The 21,916-nt window shown below is 40.4% G+C and overlaps 1 protein-coding gene across 1 annotated transcript in view; it reads left to right on the forward strand.

The window, feature by feature from the left end:
• DCUN1D2 (defective in cullin neddylation 1 domain containing 2) overlaps positions 1 to 14,978 on the forward strand; it is a 32,402-nt gene extending 17,424 nt beyond the window's left edge. Inside the window, exons 5-7 of the mRNA XM_019529623.1 lie at positions 7,092 to 7,174; positions 12,355 to 12,451; positions 14,422 to 14,978. Coding sequence (XP_019385168.1) covers positions 7,092 to 7,174; positions 12,355 to 12,451; positions 14,422 to 14,501 — 260 coding nt within the window. The 3' untranslated portion in view covers positions 14,502 to 14,978. The remainder of the gene's footprint in view (positions 1 to 7,091; positions 7,175 to 12,354; positions 12,452 to 14,421) is intronic.
• The last annotated feature ends 6,938 nt before the right edge of the window (positions 14,979 to 21,916 follow it).

Genomic DNA, 21,916 nt, shown 5'->3' on the forward strand with positions numbered 1-21,916 from the left:
ATTCTTATACCCTTAGTCCAGCATCTTCAAAGCATTCTTTTAGTTGTGTAAATCAAGAGAGAATCCCAAACAGTAATTGACAGGAAAACCCTGTTGATCAAACTGCTTGTTGTTGGTTATCATAAAGTTCCAATTTGAATGAATTGCCTTCCTCAATGACAAGAGGCTATCCATTTCCACTAAGCTTGGAACACATCAAGAAATTAGATTAACAATGAGGAAAAATGCAAGGGTTTTGGGGGGAGTGTCGTTGGAAAATCAAGGGGAACCACTAGCCAAAACAGAAATAAATCAGGAAGAGACATCTGTCACATGGAGAATGACTCTGCACATAAAAAAAAGTTAATTGCAAAATAAATATTTACCATACTAATTAATTGAGGATAGACATTTCACACCGTTACATGCTGGACAGCTAGGAGCCTGCTTGAAATAATCATGAATATAGTAAGATAAACTGGAAGGGATACTGCATTATTTCATCTCAAATGGCCTAGCCATGAACTTGCATCCTCTTGTACTATGCAGTTAGCATTAGTATTTTGTATTTTAACTTTTATGAATAGGCCCCTGCTTAGCATGAGTTTCAGAGTCATTGGGGCCCCAAACAGCTCACCCAGAATTCCTCTATCACCCCTTCTCCCAGCCTGTCACACATGATTAGTGTGACCCTGCTCTCCATGATGTGGAGCAGGATCAAGTTGCCCTGCTCCTCATCCGCATATACATTTTTGGAGGATCCTAGCTAGTACTCATGACAAGAGCACCTGGTTCTAGTCATGAGTGGAAGGCTAATTAGCCCACAATTGGGTATCTGGAATACATGCACAGACTGAGCAGTGATGAGCTGCGGGGTCACCATGGTGTGAAATGCTTTTGGGTTTGTTGGGGTCCAGCCCAGTGACCTAAATGGTCAATTATGAGCCTCTTGGCTTTGGACTAATAGTATGCATAGTTTGCACTACGTATAAGGAATACAAAAGTACTGCCTAATAGTGCATTTATGGAGTGCCTCTGCTGAAACTTGCAGCAGTTTCAGAAAAGGTAAAATGCATAAATTCTGGATGAACTATATCTGTGGGTACCCATAGTAATTTGCCTATATGTACATTTATTATAGGTATGTTTGTTTCAAGGTCAGTGTTTTCAAATTTGCCCCTCACTTCCATGTCCTCAGAGGGAGCAAGGTCTAACCATAATGAAGGGCAGAGCGGTGGGGGGCAAAGGAGAGCCTGCAGGGAGTAGAAGTTAAGGAGGGCAAGAGGCTATACAATCCCGCAGATTAATTTTCCCTGCTGGAGGGGGATGAATTCAAGGCAAATCTCGAATAATTCGATTATATACCTGGAAAATGTATAACATTTATAATTTTTTCCTGTATCATTCTAATTACTGGGGAGTTGTCTTATATTCAAGGTTTTCTTATATTTGAATATATATGGTATTTTCTTTTACACTAAACCTTAATTTACATCAGGAAATACATAGGCAAAATAGAAAATATCTGCAATTTTAAGATTTGCTCAAATACTCTGTAAAGGGTCTCCATCTATTGTAGCTGTTATACATACCTATCGTAAAGGGAGTTTTTAACTCACTGTGACAAAATACAGGTTTAGTAGTGTGTAGGTGCCTACTTAATTAATGGCCAAACAAAGGAATTTTCATAGTTTAGTCATGGCATGAAAAACTGATTTCACAGGCATTTCATGGAGGCCCCACCCCTTGCAATTGATTGGCAGAGAGGCCTAGCAGGGGAGGCACAAGGGGGCAGCTGCAATTTTGGCTGCTGGTTTCCCTATATGCCACCCTGCTAGCTGGCATCTTTCCTTCCCTGGCAGGCTGAGGCAGTGAGAACTGCTTGTTCCCACTGGGCAGGGGGCAGTATTTTATTTTTACTACTTTTTTTTTTTTTTTCCCCAGTTGATTTTGTGGACAACTGCAGATTTCAAGGTTTCTGTGAAATTCCAAATTAAGTAGGTCCCCAGTCATGTGCTGGGCCTTGTACAAATATAGAACAAAGGCAATTCCTGCCCTGAGCAGTTTGTAATCTCAGTAAGGGTCATGTCTAGAAGTATAGGGATAGTCCCAACAGTTTGCAGAAATATGGAGGTCTTCCTTAATCATGTTAACAGGTAATGAATAGGTTGTGATGGGGGGGTGGTGGGAAAGGACTGGCAATTGCAATTATTAAACTTAAGTCTAAATTCCATTCCAGCCCCCACTTCTTGGTTACTCACAACTTTACCTAATGAATCCATTTTTAGCTTAATTTTTCCATTTATTGAGTTTTCAGCCAAAAGATGAATTTCCTAAAAGAAAGTTGTTTTTTTGAAATCGGTTCAGTCAGTATTGACTTATATGGGTATGACACTTCCCCCCCAGGTTTTCTAACTAAAAACGAGTCCTGAAACTGCAGAGTTCTACAATTCAGTGACACTTCTTAAAGTCTTGAAGGATATTATTTGTTTTTGAAAGTTCAATAGCATGTAAAATATTCATTTTTTCATATTTGAAGTGCAATCTCTGAGCTTTTATGTAATACACGGAAGCAAAGGGTTAATAATGCCCAGCAGTTCTTTATTTTACTAGTACAGTCAAAATTGTAGCTAGATTCAGTTTGGGTAGTTTACTAGCCTTACTAGCAGAGCCTTTACATACCCAAAAGCTCTAGATCTCATTTCTCTCTTTTTTTTTTTTTTTTTTTAAGGCCGGGAAGAGTAGAAATTAAATTTGTAAAATGGTAGTTGTGCATTATTGAAAAATCAGGAAAATGAGGAAAGTCCAAATTCATAGTGGAGCAACATTAACAGTAGAAGTTTTAGATCTCTCTTCTTCTGCATTATTTTATATAGTCCCACATGCATTATTATTATGGGTTGGGGTTTTTTAGTCCCATGTTAGGCTGATGATAATTACATGTATATCATGCAATATATAAGAATACACAGTATAACAAAGGTAACATTCCTGGACAACCATAACTTACCAACCTTAACCTCAATGTTCAAAAAGTTTAATTTTTTCCAACATTAGGACTGAGAAATAATTAATGTTAATCTGAGGTTGAGAGCTTTTATACATGGAGGTAGTTTAAATGTTTGCCATGTATTTTAAAAATACCAAATTTTACAGAGCAGAATCCACAACCCAGACCCAAATGCGCCATAAGCCCTTTAGAGTCGGAAATAATTTATACCAGAGGTGCACCAATACATCGGTCCCATTATCATATTGGCACTGATAAAAGGAAAATTGACATTATTGGCGATCAGCTTTTTTTGGCTGAGGTAGCCAATAAATGTTGCCAATAAATGCCACGTGCACATCCTAGCAGCATGGAGAGCAGTGTCTGGCTGGTAACTCTGTTGTGACGGAAAGGGCGTGGGGGAAGGGAGGGTTGTGTGGGAGGCAGACCAAGGCCCGTCTGCATTGAGGGCGGGGCAGAGGCAGGTGCTGCATTGTTCATGGCTCCGTTCTGTGCCATACCTGCTTATCTGGGGGACACCGGGGGGGAAGCTCCCACTGCTATGCGTACCCCAGGAGGAGGGGCAAGTGCCCTCCTAGATCTGTGCACAGAGGCTGCCACTGAAGCTGGGGCTGCACTGGGGTCTTCCTGGCAGGGGAGCTGGGCTGGGAGAACAGGTGGCACTGCTACAGGGGGTTATGGAGTGGGCTGTAGGCACCCCAGAACTTGCCATAGCTCTCCTTCCAGCGCCACCCCCAGCTGTAGTCCCCAATGGCAACTCATCCTTGCCCCACACAGATCCAGGGGCCACATGTTCTCCATGCTGTCCTGGTGTCTGTGTACCAGCAAGAGCTGCCCCTATTCCCCGTGCCCCCCAGATGAACTGTGGCTCAGTGCTGTGCCCCACCCCACCCTGGCTCACTGCAGGAGGCCTTGGCCTCCCCCGCTCCCCCCGTACCCCGATGCCTCTTCCTTCCCTGACGACAAACTTACAGTCAGACTTCGTTCTCCATGCTGCTGGGCAGCATATTGGCAACCGAATCGGCATCAGGCAATATGGCTCATTAAAAATCGGCCACCAGTATCAGTCCAAAAAATCTCTACCGGTGCACCCCTCATTTAAACCATTTCCAATTCTGGTTAGTATAGTGACCTTAGTGTAGACTTGTGTCCTTGTGCATCAGTGTCCTGATGCTCTGTAAATATTATTATAACGCTTCCTTTTTGGGAGGTTAGCTGTGCTTCTTGAACCAGCAGCAGCATAATCCTTATGGCACTTCATCTAGGGAAATAAGCTAACTCTTAAAAGAACTTAGGGGAGTACTGTGTGAATACAGCTGTGCTGCTCCTGGTTAAAAAAGTAACCCACTTGTACCTCCCAAACCTAGCAGTATAGCAACCTTCATTTGTTGCCCAACACAATCATGCTGCATCTTCTCAGCAAGTACAGCAGGATACTGGTGTCTCTTTGAGACAAAAGTTTCATTTCAGAGGGCAAGTCCAGACGAGCGCGCACGTGCCTCTTGCAGTGTCTCAGCCCCCCTTTGAGATGCTGCAAGAGACGCATGAAGAAACAAAAAAACGTTCCCTGTGCTGCAGATTTGCAGTGTAGGGACAAAATTAGACCCCTGGATATCCAAGGATCAAAAAATACCCCAGGGGAAAAAATCAGGGCTATACCCCGAGGCAGCCGGCCCTCCACAGATATGCTCTGGTAGCCAGCGAGAGTATTTCTATGCCTGGCCCTCATTGCAGTGCTGAAGCACACTGCCTGCACCGTGCAGGACAGGCAGTGGTGCAGGCTGCAGAGACCTGGACCAGGCTTCATGCCAGGTAAGTAGGGGGTTGGGGAGGCTGAAGGAGTGGGGGAGGGGACCATGAGGGGGGGCCAGCCCAGGCCCAGCTCCCCTTTATCCCCCCCATACTCACCAGCAGTAACAGCAGTAGTCTGGCTGCTCAGGACTTCATGGCAGCCCCAGTTGCCTGGCATCCATCCTGCCACATTGCATTGGTGCACCTAGCTCGGCAGGGTGCTGTGCGCTCTGAGCTCTGAGCCACTGGGGCTGAGCAGTGCTGAGCCCTGGGTGATGGCCACAGCACCCCGATCTTCCAGATGGCACATGGTGCCCTGCCAAGCCAGGCTGTACCCACATGGTGGCAGCAGCTGCAGCTGGTGCCAGGGAGCCAGAGCCAAGCCCTGCTGCCCCCCACCACATAGGGGGCGGGGGAGGGGGTGTGCCATGAGGCCCCAAGTGGCCCCAACTGCCACAGCTGCTGCTACTAAGCTGTGGCAGTGTGGGAGGCTGGAGCCAGGTGGAGGAGCAATTGGGTGGAGGGGCAGGAGCCAAGAGGGGGAGCAGTCAGAAGCCTGGACCCAACTGGGGGAATCCCAAAATCATCTCCAGCCTCCTGATCACTCTCCTGCTGGTCTCCAGTCTCCTGCTTGTCTCCAGCCTCTGGAGGACTGGAGACAGAGCAGGAGAACAAGTAGCAGGCTGGAGACAAACAAGCCCCTGGAGAAAGCTGGAGACATTCCCCTGCTCGTCTCCAGCCTCCTGCTTGTTCCCCTGCTTGTCTCCAGCTTCCTGTTCCTCCTGAGGCTGGAGATGAGCAGGGGAACGAGCTGGAGACCAGGGGGAATTGGCGGGGGAGCTGGGACCCTGCAGGCCCACCCCCTCACAAGCAGCCTCCGCACCTATCATCCCACGCACTGACTTGCATTCCCCCACATCCCTCCACACCCACCCACAATAATATTAATACAGAACTCATAATAAAACATTAAATCACAAAATGTTCCTGTCCCTGCTGTCCTTTCTAACTTTCTTTGAAATACCTTGACCACTTTTTGTTTTTCTTTTCTGCCTTTAAGAGGTGTATTTTCTCTCATTTAAAAACTCTTACTATAAAATCTTTTTCTTCAAGATGCATTTAATAGTATTAAATGTTAAAACTGTACAGTTGTGGAAAGAATGGCCTTTCATAATTATAAGCCTAAGTGATCATGATTAAAAAAATAGTCAATTCAAATGAATTTTATGAACCATAAAATTATTTATATTAGTACCTTCCCATTACCATTATTATTCATTCAACATTACTAGTGTGAATAATTAACTGTAGTGTATACAAACAGCAGATTTTCAATATGGAAGTACCATAAAACTACAGATCAATAAAACTGGGGTTAATCCTAAGGGGAATGAAAAGAAACACTAACCCAGCTGCCTCTCTCCCTTAATACTTCTACACTGAATAAGCAGAGATCCTGCACAACACACTCTATGATATAGTAAGACTTTATTGCCCATCTAGTCAAGGGGAGAAGAGTAAAAGTGTAGACACCCCTAATTCTTTCAGCACCTGGCGTTTGTGTGCTTTATGTTGCAACTTCAGTATATCTTTGTAAATATAAATTTGCAATATGCGTAAATTCTACCTGCTTTAATAATATAGCAAACTCAGTAGTAGAATCTAAAATTTCCTTTTCAAACTTAAATTGTCTTCAAACCAAATACTGCTTTTGCTGGCATGATCAAGTTTGAAATGTAAAAGTCATATTTTCTGCTTTGTTGTCATTGGAGATGGGGGGCTTTCTGCTAAGCATATGTCAACACTTTCTCTAAAGGCTTCAGTTACTCATTCAGAGGGCAGTATTTGGTTTGATGACCATTTTTAAGCATATGAAATTTTACACACAGACTGTTTCATTTGCAAGCATTATGATTTTATCCTGGTGTTCTACAACTTCACACCCTAGCTTAGAACCTTCATTTTGTAGGGTAAAGAATAGGAGACCACAAGCAGCATTGGTAGCTTACATTCAGACCTCTTCCATATCAGTGCACTACACCAGTGATTCTTCTTTCTGGAGAATATAACCCGAGCTCTTAGTAATGCTGCTCTTGTAGGGAGTCTCAATTTAGAATTAAATAAGGCAAACTATCCAGTTAATTCTTAAGTATTCTTATTAACACCATCATGAAAAAGTAAAATGAAACTCTTTGGTCATGTTTTCATTCCCAATTTCTGGATAATTTATAGCAATATATATTAAATGAGTGAAAACTGCAACGAAAGATATAGCACTGTTATATTTACATTTGTGTTTTATTTCTTGCAGATCTAGAAATGGCAATAGCATATTGGAATTTAGTCTTATCAGGAAAGTTTAAATTTTTAGATCTTTGGAATAAATTTTTGTTGGTAAGTATGTTTTTCTTCCTGTCAAAATTGATTCACATTATTAAGGTGAACTTGGCAATTTGGAAGTGGTGTACGTAGCAGAGAAAAGAAACACCAAGTAAAAGGCATCGTTTCTTTCTGAGCATGTTTGCATTTGAAAATTCATGTGGAACATTGTTAAGGCAAACTAAATTAATCCTATCTATATAACTTCCCTAATGTGGAGAAAAGGAAGTGAAGCAGAGAAATAACAATACATTATTTTATAGTTTGAGTACTAGGTGACCCTGTATTCTCCTCTGGGGGAAAATTGAATGTACAGTGTAACTCTAATTTTAGATTGTGACGGAGCCAATGTAGGTTCAGATTCACAGAGGTTTAGGGCTGGAAGGGACCTTGTGAGATCATTGGGTCCAGACCCCCTTCTCTGGGCAGGAAAGACTGCTGGAGTCAAATAACCCCAGCAAGGTGTGTGTTCCAGTCTCCTTTTGAAGATCTCCAGGGTAGGTGCCTGCACCACCCACACTGGGAGTCTGTTACAGAGTCTGGTCACGTGAACCGTGAAAACATTTTTCCTTGTATCCAGCCTGAAACATTTTTCTAGGAGTTTTTGACCATTGCTCCTGGCTTTCCCCTGGGGTGCCTTGGTGAATAGTTGTTCGCCTAGCCCCTGATGCACTCCCCTGATATATTTGTAAGCTGTCACCAGATCTCCCCCCTGAAGTCTTCTCTCTTTTCTAGGCTGAACAGTCCCATCCCATCCTCAGACTGCTCTGTTTATCACCAGGCATGTTTTCTACCAGATCAAAATGTTTTACTTCTATGCTATTTATACACATGCAATATCATGGATATTTATGAGTACTTCAATTATATTCAGTTCTTTTCTGACTTGAAAGTTTGGGAGACTTTATAAAATTTATTTAAACCAAAAAAAGTGGAGCTTTTAACTAAAAAATGTTATAACTCCTTTTCTAGAGAGCAGTCTGTAATAGACTGAAAGTTATGGTACTTAAAGAATAGTATTTTTCTATCCATGTACTTCTAGAGGTAGAGGTGGGGGGAGTCTAAATCTCTTTGCAAGGGATATAGTATTCTACATACTTGGTTTAAAAAAAGTTTATCTTAAATAAAGGATTTTGCCATTTAACTCCTTTTTACTCTAAAAACACTGTCCTTTTGCTTATGCCTATGATCAGGCAGTTTCAAAGTAGCAAAGTATTTCCTTAAATGTAAAACATTTTATTTTAAATTTCCTGTGAATCCAGCTCCAAAGCAGCTGGGGTTTATAAGTGGAAGGTCTATGTTTTGTACACCAGTTTCTCCTGACAAAATGTCATAAGATTTCACATCGTGCCCTCTTTGAAATTGAGTATAAATTTTAATACTTTTGATATCTCTCTTTATATCAGATGTTCAACTTTTCTTTGCTGAGCCATGTAATCAACATTCATTATGTAAGATTTTAAAGATTGCTGTCTTCGCAGTATTGTAGGTGGGGCTGGTGGCTCCACATAGTACAGTTACCCAACGCTTCTAATTAAAGGCACCTTGGTTTGTTTCTTGTAATTTCAACTGTTTAGGTTGCAATTTTACATGCCAAGGGCCAGATCCTGTTCCACCTATAGGTGCATAAGTGCAATCCCATTTGACTATGTTCAAGTCTGTGGGAATCCATTAATGCTGTGATCAGCAACACTTTTAGTCTGCAGGCTGGAATGACCCAGTTCAGATCAGAAATAGCTGGATGCTAGGATCTAGCCACTGCTGGTGCTTTTCTCCACGGCGCAGGGAGTGCATCTGCTGCCACCACTTTTTGCTGTGGTGACTCGGAAGAGGGTCCAGTGCTGCTACCTCTCTCCAGGATTGACCACTTCCAAAGCCTCCCATTACTAAAGCCCCATGTCTACAGGCTGAATCAAATGTCTGTAGGTTGCTAAGCCTTGTATTAATACATCTTTGTTTTGGAGCACACTCTCATCATAGTTCTGAGACCTAAATTGCACAAAAGCAGAGAGAAAGAAGAGGACCTCAACCATCTTTTATATTAACTTTTTTTTGTGTGGATTCGAGCAAGTAGAATAAGATCACATTAAGGATCTGGACAAATTATGTTTTAGCTGCTTTAAAAGGGGAGGGGAAGCTGCTGCTCAGGAATGTGCAACAGCTTAAATGATGTAAATGTTCAGCCTGCATGATGCTATAGTGATACAAGTAGGATAAATTGCCTTAACTTGTACCCTGAATGATACAGGGCTAAAACTGCAGCAGTTTTGCTACACTGGTATCATTCACTACAGCATCATGCAGATGTAACAGTGGTATCCTTCAGTATCAATACAATTGCTACATCTTACTTGCTGCTTAAGTGTATAGGAAGTGGGATAGGATCTTGTCCCCAACACCTGTCTTCAGGTTTTATTTATTTATTTTTAATTTCAACCAAAATGGTTCAGTTCTATAAAGAGGCAACTGAAACTTAGGTTTTGCCTGTGTTGAATGTTTTGGGTTACTTTTTCTTTGAAAAACTCTGTCTGCTAGCATCCTCTTGCCATGTAAAATCTGCCCAACTCTAATCAGTAGTTGGGCAAAGAGTCTGTGCTCCAGCAGTTGCATAGAGAGAGGTGTGGAGTCCAGCATTAGCAGATCCAGGAGGGTGCAGTTTTCTATTGGCAGAATTCATTTTTTTTATTTTTTTATTATTATTTTGATGGCTAAAATTGATGTTTATTTTTAAGCATTTATTTAGATTTTTATCAATTGAAACTTTCAGAATTGTGGAAAATTAGGGGTGTTCAATTTTTATCAATTTAGCATACACATGACAGCTGCTGCAGGAGCTGAAAGCTGTGCTGTGCCAGAAGCATGGTTTGGAGGGGTAGGGCTGGTAGCACTTGGAAGCCTTGTGCCACCAGCCCCTCACTCTGCCCAGGTCCCAGCTGGGCAGGGGCCAAACTCCCATGGAGCCTGGCCCAGCGGGAGTTTTGCATTTGCCCTGATCCTGGATGGGCATGCCAGGCTCTGTGAGTTTGTCTCCTGCCGTAGCTGGGACCTGGGCAGAGCAATTGGCAGGCAGCACCAGGCTCCCTGCTGCTACCAGCCCTGCTCTTCCAACCCCCACTCCCAGCACAGCCTTACCAGTCCAGCCCCCGGCTCCTGCAGCAGCTGTTGTGCTTGTGTGTGTACACATGCAGTGTCCCAGACCCAGATTTCTTTGCCTCCATCCTGGATTTTTTTTAATGTCTCCTTTCTACAAATTTCAATAATTGACCTGTGTGTCAAGTGAAATTTGATGTTTATCAACATCTAGCAATTAAAAATTAAATCCTGCCAAGCCTAAGTATTATGGTCTCACTCTCTTTTGATTCCTGCTCCACCCAAAATTTAAAATCTCCTGCCTGGAAACAACACTGGCATTTTTTTATCTGGGCAACACTGCAGTCAGTTGACTTAATGGCTCATTATAATAGACCTGATTCCTGCTGATTGCTTTTCATTTCACAGGTGTTAACAATTTTCCCTCCTTTGTGATTGTCTTGAAGTTTCACGAATCAACCCTACCTGTCTTCAGCAATTTTGCTGTCTGCTTGCTGCTCCTCATCTTTCCTCTCTTCTCCTACTTTACAGTCCGCAGAATATGTTTATCTGTTGTCAGAATCCTAGATCTGCCCACGGAGTTCACTCTTCAGCTACAGTTTTAGCTTTTGGTGGAGCAGCCGTGAGCTGCTGACTTTTTGTCTGTAAAAGGGCGAAAATTATAGTTTTTGCCTGAGCAGAAAAGGCAGAGTGAGTGAGCTGAAAATTGGGCACTCCAGTCTGTGTGGCCATGGTTCTGGAAAAATCTTTGTTCTTCATTCTGCCTTCCCCGAAACAAGGTGTGTATCTTATTTGAAGGTGTGGTATGTGAGAAAAGATGGTGATGAAAGAATATATCATCATGCATATTCATGAGGGAGCCATGTTAAAGTTGCATAGGTAACCTTAAATCGTGATATTTCATAACTTGAGTGCTTGGCATTGCAACTTTTAATCTTTTAATTTTTGTGTGACTAATACTGTGTATTTCAGTGTTTTCCCAGAATTAATATAGCATAGGAGGATATTTTCTGTAAGCATCCTGCTATTTTAGGTTAACACAGGCAAACATAGGTATAAACTCAATTTGTGTCTTTAAACAAAACTCATCAGGGTGCACTTCTAATTCAATGGCATATTTCAGTCTTAAAAGGCTTCGAGCCTGTGAATGCCTGATTCCATATTCTAAAGTAACTGGTTTTCAAATACTGTATTCCTGTATTGTTGTGATTCTTCTAAAGTCTGTTTGAGGCAGTGGAAGCAGCATTTCTGAAATGTCAATAATGCAATAGTGGTCCATCATGTACATGTACATGAAGTGTGATTGGTGTACTTGGCCCCATATAGGACTAGTCCAAAAAATTTTTGGTGTTTATATCCAGTTTGTTGTTCCCATATGCTTTGGTTGGAGGCCACAACCTCCTGGCTTCTCCCTGCCACCCTTATTTCCACCTGTGCTTTCTCTGTCTATGGAAGCACATCGTACTTGTACATAATATTTGCAAATCTTCATAATCTCTGATAACATCTTTTTCCTATATCTGCTGGCAATGGAAAGGTGCATATCAACTCTGAATTAGGGAGAGAAATTAAGAAACATAGTTGTATCCTGCAAAGGCTACCAGCAAGTTGAAGTAACTGGGGTTGCAAATGATGAACTGAGAACTGTTTTGGTTGATATTTTAGCATAGCTCCTTTATGCCTTATGATGTAATCTTTAATTATGTGATCCTGTGCTGTAACTTGCATGGTCCCCCTGCCTCCATCAAGTACAGGATGGACAGTACTCAACTTACTGACCAATTCTTCTATATTTTATCACTCCAATTCAGTGTGTGGCTCTTGTCCTGTACAAGTCTAAGTATCACAGCTTTTAAAAAAAACAATAATGGGAGCACGGTTGAAGAAATAAAAGCAACTGTTCAGTACAGTTTATACAATTACCTCTTTCAAGCAGCATTTTATTTCACAGTATTATTGGAAAGCTCCCGGACTTAGTAGAGAGCATTATCATAATCATATTTAACTATGTAACATTTTCTCTTTTGGAAAAACTGAGTGTTACAGATTATTGTCAAATTCTGTAGTAGTTTTATCATAATGCAATTTGTTTTCATATTATATAGGAACATCATAAAAGATCAATCCCAAAAGATACGTGGAATCTTCTGTTAGACTTCGGAAATATGATTGCAGATGATATGTCTAACTATGATGAAGAAGGTAACAAGTATTAATTTTTTTTAATTAGATTAGTAAAATTGGGTTAGTTTACATAAACAAAAAGAACTTTGAATCTTAATATGTATTTACATTAGGCATTTAACCACAAATATACCATATCAGATTTATTGCCAAAAATGTATCTCTATTAGGCTGAACAGAAAAAGTAAATAATTCTTGACTCTACTGCTTCAGTATGTGCTATCCAATGTGTTATGTTACCGAAGTCCTGTTAAAACAGAATTTTTATACAAAGAGGATTGTTAATTTTTAACTGAAGGTTGCTATATTACTCTCTCATGGCAAAAATAACACACAGATGTTTTTAGCGTGCACAAGTGTGGGAGTTGGTTAGCTCTGCTTATGGAAATATTAATTTATAATTGGTTTAAACTTATGATACTACTGGTCCTTAATTCTGCTAATAAAGTATTAAAATAAATATTTCTTAGTATCTACATGTTCTCATTCAAATATATTTACACTAACAGCCTCTAGCCTAAAAACACCAATGTTGGAGTAACTTTGTGCACAAGAGTATTCTGTATGATGTGAATGCCTTTAATAGGGTTAAATTACACTTCAGTTGTATTAAAAGCATTTTAAACGTGTTCTTGTAACATAGAGTATACTGTAACATTATTGATTTCGGACCATTACTCCAGTTTATCAAAATCCTTTTGGATGTTAGTCCTACCCTGCAGAATGTCTGCAACTTCACCCAATTTAGTGTCCTCTACAAATCTGCTAACTGTACTCAATCCCATCTCCCAAATCATTAATAAAGATATTAAAGAATATCAAAACCTAGAACAGGTCCCTGGGTACCCAACTTGATACATTCACCCAACTAGATAATGGGTCACTGATGAATATTCTTTGAGCATGAAAATCCAGCCAATTTTATATATACATCTAGGAGTGTGTTTGGGGTTTTTTTGTTTTGTTTGGTTTTTTTTAATCTAGTCTGTATTTCCTTAGCTTACCATGATAAAGGCTTGACTAAGTCAAAGTATATCACATCCACTGTTTTTCCCCCTCTTCTCTTCCCCATCCTATCCACAGAGCCCATCACCTTGTCATAGAAGGAAATCAGGATGGTCAGGCATGACTTGTTCTTGATGAATCCATGTTGACTGTTTCTGATCTTTTTTTTTTTTTTCTTCTCCAAATGCATAGAAACGGGCTCCTTGATGATCTGCTCCTTGATCTTTCCTTCTATTGAGATCAGACTGTCCAGTCTGTAATTCCCCAGATCCTCAGTCTCCCCTTTCTTAAATATGGGCAATATATTTGCCCTTTTGCAGTCAACCAGCATCTCACCTGACCTCCATAAGGTCTCTAATAGCCACTGGCTCTGAAATTACCTCAGCCAATTCCTTCAGTACTCCAGGATGTATCCCATCCAGCCGTGCTGACTTAAATATCCAGGTTCTTTAAGTAATCCTTTACCTACTCTAAGCTGTTTATGACCTCCCCATCCTGGCTGCCAACTGCACTCATCAACTGATAACTAGCCTTATTTGTAAAGACTGAAGTGAAAAAGGCATTGAATAGGCCTTCTCTTAATCTCTTATTACTCTCTGTATTCAGTAAAGGGCCTGTGCTGTCCTTGGTCTTCCTTTTTACTTCTGATGTACTTGTAGTTTTTTTTTTTTATTGTTGTCTTTTATGTCTCTTGCTAATTACATTTTAAATCATGCCTTGGCTTTCCTGATTTTTCTCCCTGCATGCCCATGCAGTACACTTATTCTCCTCCCCAGTAATGCAGTTGAGACAGAATATGCTTTAGCATTTATGCTTTTTTACTGTTTAGGCACATTTTTATATTGTCTGAAAGATGGTACAGTTACTACGTTGTAGTCAGTCCAACATCTAAGTAATATCATGCTGTGAACTTGTGATCATTTGTATTTAAAGACTAAACAGGTTTCTCTTAAATTATGAACCCTTTTTTGGTTTTTATTTAGGAGCATGGCCTGTTCTCATAGACGATTTTGTGGAGTATGCGCGGCCAGTAGTCACAGGAGGAAAGCGTAAAACATCCTAACCACAGACTCTTCATAATAAACTAAGTTTGCAGTCTGAACTGCATCAGGTAACGAAGACATTTTGGCCAATAACCACGCACACTGTTGCTGGTTTCAGTGGTCGTGGTGAGACGCCACTGACAAAACTGAGATTTGCTCCTTTTTGCCTAAAGGAAATGATGGCTGACTTATGGACACTGCAAGAACAAACTCAGAAGATAGTCCAGGCTGCTCGTAGGATATTGGCTTCAATTATTGTACTGGGTGTATCATATAGGATGTAGATTTTTGCATGATTTTATACTTTGGAGAAGTTTAACTAGAGGCCATTTTATTGAAGTTCTGACAGCACAGCATGCCATTCAGTTCATGATCCAAGGTGAACACCAGCAGTTACATAATTAAAACTGTATTATATTGTACTTATATTAAAAGCAGTATTTGTGGTATATAAATTAAATCCCTAAATAAAACTTATGTAGTATGTTGTATTTTTATACAGGTCAGCTCTGTGAATTGGTCCTAATCATATAAACTTATGACAGAATACTTACTGATATTTTTTTTTTTACTTGAAGCCAGGATTCTAATTTTATATTTTTAAACTTTCTAATGTATAGATTGATTGTACCTGGCTTTTTTTCTCACCTTAGAATTAACTTTATCAGTGTTCACAAAGTGTTTAGTCAAATTAGTTAGCAATTGCTACTCTACATTGTATTGTGACTCCAAAGATGCTTTGAATAAGATTTGCACTGTTGGTTGACTATTCTTTACCTTTATTAAAAAAGAAAAAAATAGACAAACAACCAAAGACACCTTTTTATAATTCAAGTGTCATAGTTGAGTACAATTTAGTTGTTCTTCAATTTCACATTTTCTGTTTGTTTTTTGTATTCAGTGAATTGATGAGATTGGTTATAGTCTGTCTGTAGGTTTGCTTCTGTTTCGGGAGCAAACAAGTCAGGAACTGCATGCACTGAAGGCTGTATTTGCCTGGAATTTTTTTTATCATACATTTCAGGCTAACAACAAAGAATCTGCCACAGTACAGATAACATATCTCAATACCAATCTGGAAAAACTTTTGGACTTTGGAAGACTTCTTTCTCTACACTAAAAACTTCAGCACCCAAGTATTCTGGTAAAATAAAAATTGAATAATAGTGAGGGTGTAAATAGGTGCAGTACCTCTGACATCTGTGGAGTTGTATCTGTTTATACCAGGTCTGACTTTAGGTCAGTCGGCTGTTTTTTTCCCCCCTCTATATCCCTCCACATAGACTGCTCTGGTATAGCTCAAAGACCAGTCTTCTCTTTCTCTATAATGACTTCCTATCCCTGATTTATAAAATGTACGTATAAGAAAGAGATTTCACTGGAAACTTTCACATATTTTGACACACAGGGCTTTTGTAAATTCTACCTCATCGCACTGAGTCTGTCGTAGTCACTGTAGAAGTTTGTTAAAGGGAAGAGTTGTGGAATATTTACAACTATTTGGTTTAAGAGTTGAACTGTGTATAAGAGTTGAACTGACACAAGACTGTGGAAATGATAGGATGTTAACTAAGTTACATAATTTATTGGTATTTTTAATATTTAGATCATATATAAGATCATTTTAAACATCTTGTGACTTAATACACCATTTTTATTCATAAATCATGAAGATATGAGATTCGTAGTACTAAAACAACTCTAACTTTTAGAGTTCTTAAGTGTTTAAGTTTCAAATATGTCAGTGGCAGCTCATAATAAATATAAATAAATATTTATCTGTCAATATGTAACATGCTGAGTAAGGAAATTTTACCTTCATTCTTTCACATGTGTGAGTTTCACTTTTTCATACTGTTAAAAAGGAAGGGGGACGTCTGCATATGTTTGAATTGGCACATTTTCTTCAGTAGGTTCCACAGCAGGCATGGTACAAATAAACCATTCAGTGGGTTTTTATTCTTAGTCTAGTTTTACCCCTCTTGAGGTTTTTTTATGAACCTTACATCTTGTTTGACAGTTAGCCACTAGATGTCAGTATCTCTGTCTTTAGATGCCTATCTCCTTTCTACATGGGAGTTAATATTATAGGAACTAAGAGATAATACTACATCTAAAACAGTCCTCTACCAGCTTCTTAACTAAGCTTATGCATCTGTGTAGAAATACATTTGAGTGCATAGTTTATTCTACAGAAGTCAAATAAGGCAAATTTTAAAAAGCAGGAAGAATGCACTTTTCTGGGGGGGACCCCAAGGTATACCATCTGTAGCTATTACATAGTGAGCATTTAATATCCAGTTATGTCAGCCACAGCTGCCAGTCAAATTTAGTAGAATGCTTATTTCTTAGAAAATTATAACCTGAAATGTATGTATACAGTACAAAACAAGCATGAATAACATACTCTGTAGATCCATTAAACAACTGAAGAATGGCTTGCATTATAGCAGAGCTTGTGCAACATTTTGTTCATGCTGAACTTCTATAGATTCAGTTTATTGAACAACCACTTCAACTTTTTTAAAATTCATACACGATGTAAAATCTTTTTTTACTGAGAGAAAATAAGGTGAAAGCACTAATGTAGTTGCTCAGATGAGCTTCCTATCTGAGTTGGAGTTATCTTTTTACTTAGTCTCCCAGGAGGAGGATTCTCAGTGGTCCTGATGCACTGCAGTTTCCCTCAAATGCATTTTTACTTGCCTGTTTTGAAATATAATTTCTGTGGAGGCTCTTCATGGAAAACAGCTGTTGTAAGAGACTGAACAGAGCAGCTTCAAGGGAAATTGGTTGCTTGAAAGGTTGCAATTCATCTGGGTGGAGTACCTTCCTTCAATGCTGTTTTCAGTTTTCTAAATCTCTGAGGCAGCCTGGAATTTAGCTAAAATCCCCTCACATAGTAGCACAGAACAGTATTTCTTAGCTGTTAACTCTGAGGCATCACAAAGCAAATACTTCAGATGCGTACTTGCCAATTATCGCTGTCCCGTATTCTGACCTACTCAAAGGGGTTGACTCTGACTTGTCTTTTCAGTAAACTGGTATAGTGATAATATCTAGGATGACCAATTTTTTATAGAAGCAAATTATACAGAAAAACTTTAGGCTGTTCAATGCATCTAGTATTAATGCCTAGACGTATGGTATTTTTTTTTTTTTTGAAGTTTGTGCCAATTTGGTTCGACTTGTTTAGAATATCTGAAACTGAGTCACGGCATTTGTACTTGACAGTTCTAAATCAATGTGATTATATTGTGTATACCATGTTAAGGAGCGCGAACCCATAGGCATTCACTTACGCAATGCACCTGAGAGTCTTGCTGCTAAGTAAGCTGTACATTTGTAAATGATGTGGGAATGCAAAAAGAATAAATAGACTTTCAACATAATGCATCAAAATCAATCACACACATTGTTTGTATGATTTTTGTCTGTTCAATAGTTTGGTTGGAATGGTAAGTTTGCTTCTTTGTTTTTTTTATATAGCTGGATCATTCAGAAACTGGCAAATATGTAACAGAAACAGTTTTTTCCTGTTTGTTCTTAAAAGGGCAGTTTGCTTAACTCCAAGCTCTTACTTTTCAGAAAGGCTTAGACTTGTCCTGCTGTGTTGAGCTGCAGTGATGGATTCATTAAGGAACAGTATAGTGACCAAAGCAACTGCCTGAGCTCTAGTCCGTTAACCTTCAGAGTGTAAGGGTAAAGGACATCAGTTAAACAGCATGGACTGTTATGCTAGGATGTTTTGTTTACTTGTCATAGATGCCATTTTGTTAGCAGAAAAATGAGGAGGTTGGGGCAGAAAATAAAGTGGGTTTTTATTTCTTTTTAAATAGGAATAATATGGACAAGTTTAAACATGGAATGTGTCTGAGTTAAAGCAACTGGAGCCTCCTGAGAGGAGGGGGTCAAGAAATGGATACAGACTCCGTTCTGCTTGCGCTTTGTGTAAAAACATGCAACACCTGGTACCCTCTTCTATTCTTGTTTTCACTTACACCGCTTTACCAACATGGTGGGAAAAGAATCTCCACTGGTGACCTGCAAGAAGCCCCATCTGTCTGGGTTTTTACTAGCAAATATACTACTTCTCATATGCTTTAATGTTTGCTCTCAGTTTCTCAAGATCCAGGCAGAGTCTTTCAGAAATAAACAGACATCCAGTTTAGTGGACCTCAGTCTTCCTTAGCTTCATGCATAACACTTGTTTCGTTGTAGGAGCTTGATATTACAGTTCTTTATTTGCCTCTTCCTTCATCTCTCCTTTCCTACAATAAGGATAGTCAGCTACAATTTTAATAGCTGTACATCCCTTTAGAACCTGATTCACTTCACGTTATAAAATCTCTAGAGCTGAGCTTCATGCCTATAGGCATTCATACCCAAAGATATCTGCCAAAAGGTTATCCATGAAACTGGATGAGTGAGTGATACTCCAACAATAACATTGTTTTGTTTTGCAAACCTTGCACTGTTGCTCATAAAGGACACTTTCTTTTTGGCTTCCATATATTGCTTTCCAGGTATGTACCCTGGACTACAATGTCTACGTTCCCAGACTATCTCCAGCCAGATCCAGATCTGGGCTTGTATTTGTTCTGCACTGGTAACTCTCTTACTGTTTCAATCCTTTTTCTGCTATTTGGAAAGCATGTTTCTTAGGTTAAACTTGTTTCAATCAACAGCCTCTCCTGTCAGGTGGAATCATATCCCACAGATGATCCTGTCTTTATTTGGGGAATAACTAGATGTGAATGCTAGAGTTCTCAAGTCTATACCATAAGTGTCCATGCCCTCTTGTTTTGCTTGGGAATAAAATTAAGTATCTCTACAGTCTCCTTCCACTTGGAGCCAGTGTACCTTACCTTACTCATAAACAGTTGCAGTGCTTTTAGCATAATTCCTGACAATGCCTCATTCCTTTCTTATCCTGTTTCCTTAAAGAGAGTAAAAAGCCTTACTTACATTTTCTCATCCTCAGCCCCCCAAGATCATCTATCCATACCATTCCAGTTTTCACTTCATTTCTTATGCAAGATTTTTAGGCCTAGAAATTTAGCTTTCCAAACAGTGAGAAATCCCTCTAAGTTGTCTATTGGCTGTTTCTACATGCTGCTTTGTTTGCAGCTGTTAATCACACATGCTCTTCCCTGCTGTGAGTATTAACATTACTTTTACAGGCATAATTGTTGCTGAAGCTAAGCCATTTATTTTGGCAACCACAAAAACATGACCTCTGGCTGAGATCTTGCAAACTGTAGTAAACAGGCTCAAGCCTATCAACAAGAGACCAAGGAAAACCCAAGTGGTGGTAGGTAGCATGTGTTTTTCTTCCATTGGAGTTGATTCTTCACCTATATTCCAACATGGTATTGGGGTACTCATTGTTGGAGATGTTTATTTGGGGTGGAAGGGAGGAAGGAGTGACAGTCATCCAAGATTCTCCTGACAACTTCTGTTTATGATGATAATTTGTATACTGTATCACCTTTGATCCCGTCATACACCAAGATCCCGTTACACTTGATGCTTTATGAATGCAGATGAAAAGATGATTTTGGCCCTGGCTAACGTAGTTTTAATTAATCATTATTGCAATAACAGTTGGGGTTAAAAATCCAAGTCAGTTTTTAAAAGAATAAGTCTTAGCCGTTGTCTCCTGATCAAAATGTTGTTTGCTTGCATAAATCCCCTGTAATCTCAAATAGATTTGATTTTTGGAAGGTTTTTTTTAACTTGTTACTAGATGTCCATAGTATTTTCCTTTTATTTTCAATATCCAAATCCTTTTAAGTATGGGGCCATTACCTAAAATGTATTAAATGAGTACAAGGAACATGTGGGAAGCAAGGATTTCTGGGGGTTCTATCTTTTATTGGATCAACTTCATAATCTCATACTTCCTGGACCATCCTGGCTATAACATGGCTCCAACACCTACTACAAAGAACATACACTGTACTTATGCAAATCTAAGATGAATTCAAATTTAATATACCTCCCTGCCCACTACTTAGATTCTAGACATAGAAAATTTAAAAATTTATAATTTTCCATGTCTATAATTTAAGTATTGGGGGGGCCATGTTAAATGAATCTCTACCCACTACTGTGATGGTGAAAGCAGTGGCAGGGGGGTGGGGTGCTTCTTGCCTTCCTACCCATTGCCCCCTATACCTGTGCCTGGCTACCCCCTCACCCCTGCTCCCCACTGCCATGGACCTTCTGCTGCACCTGTGGCTCCAGGGCATTCAGTAGTGCCAGCCCAGCCTCAGCAGTAGTTGTGGGGCAGGCTATGTAGTCTCTACCATATTCCTCCAAGCCATATGCTGTGGGTGTCCCCCCATGTGTGCTTTCCCCTACACTAGGGGTGGGCAAAATGATGGAACAGGCCAGTGGCTAGACTCCATTTCCCAGCAGTCCCTGCCGGTGTTGCTGTACCCAGTTTCCATGGTGCTGTGACAGTGTGGAGCCAGGCTTTCCATGGAGGCCAGACCCAGCAGCACTGGCAGGGTATGTGGCTGGATGGGGGGGCTGCTCTGGGGCTGGGATCTTGCAGTGGTGAGCTTGGGGTGTGCAGGCAGCAAATCGCAGCTCTGTCCTGGCTTTGGCCCATGCTGTCACTGTTGCAAGATCCCAGTCCCAGAACAGCTCCTTGTCCTGCCACATGCCCGATCAGCGCTACTGGGTCTGGTCTCCTTGGAAACTCTGGCCCCACCCATTACAGCACAACTGCTGCTGGAGTCTCCATGGAGGGGCAGCTGGGAAATGGAGTCTGTGTGTCCAATCTGGCCCATAGGCTGGACTTTGCACACCCCTGCCCTACACTGTACAGTCTTTCCCGTCCCCTTCCCCTGCTGCACAAGTCACCCCAGCCTGGGGCAGGCAGCAGCTCAGTTCCAGCTTCAGCTCAGGGTGGAAGCTGGAGCTGAGCTGCCATCTGCCCCAAGTCATTACTTAAATCTGAGATGAGGCATTTCTGGCTCTCCCCACTCCACTGGGTTCAAGGAAATGGATATACCTTGGATGCCTTATTTTGTTTACTTGACTGCTTCCCATTTTGAAGTAGTCTTGAGTTATGTCTTGTTTTGCTGAGGCTTGCTTCAGTATACATTTTTAGCCTGATCAAATTGATCTTAAGTCTTTTGTGGCTGGGCTCACTCATGCTATCAACTTGTTATGGAGGTCTATGAACAATGGGTTTTTCAGTCTGGCAGCCAAATCCTGAAGCCTCCCCACCTCTCAATCCTCTTAGTTTTCATCTGGTACCACATTGCTGCCACCTCCTTGCTTTTTCGTGAAAATCAAGCCCTGCAAACAAAACTCCTTTCAGACACTAGTCTGCAAATATTGCAAATAGTTTTTCTATTTTGTGTATTGTATTGTTGTCCTGAGAGAACTAAACCATCAATCATAGCTTTGAGTTTCATTA

Source organism: Crocodylus porosus, unplaced genomic scaffold (genome assembly GCF_001723895.1).
Source record: "Crocodylus porosus isolate Cpor-Errol unplaced genomic scaffold, CroPor_comp1, whole genome shotgun sequence".
NCBI lineage: Eukaryota > Metazoa > Chordata > Crocodylia > Crocodylidae > Crocodylus > Crocodylus porosus.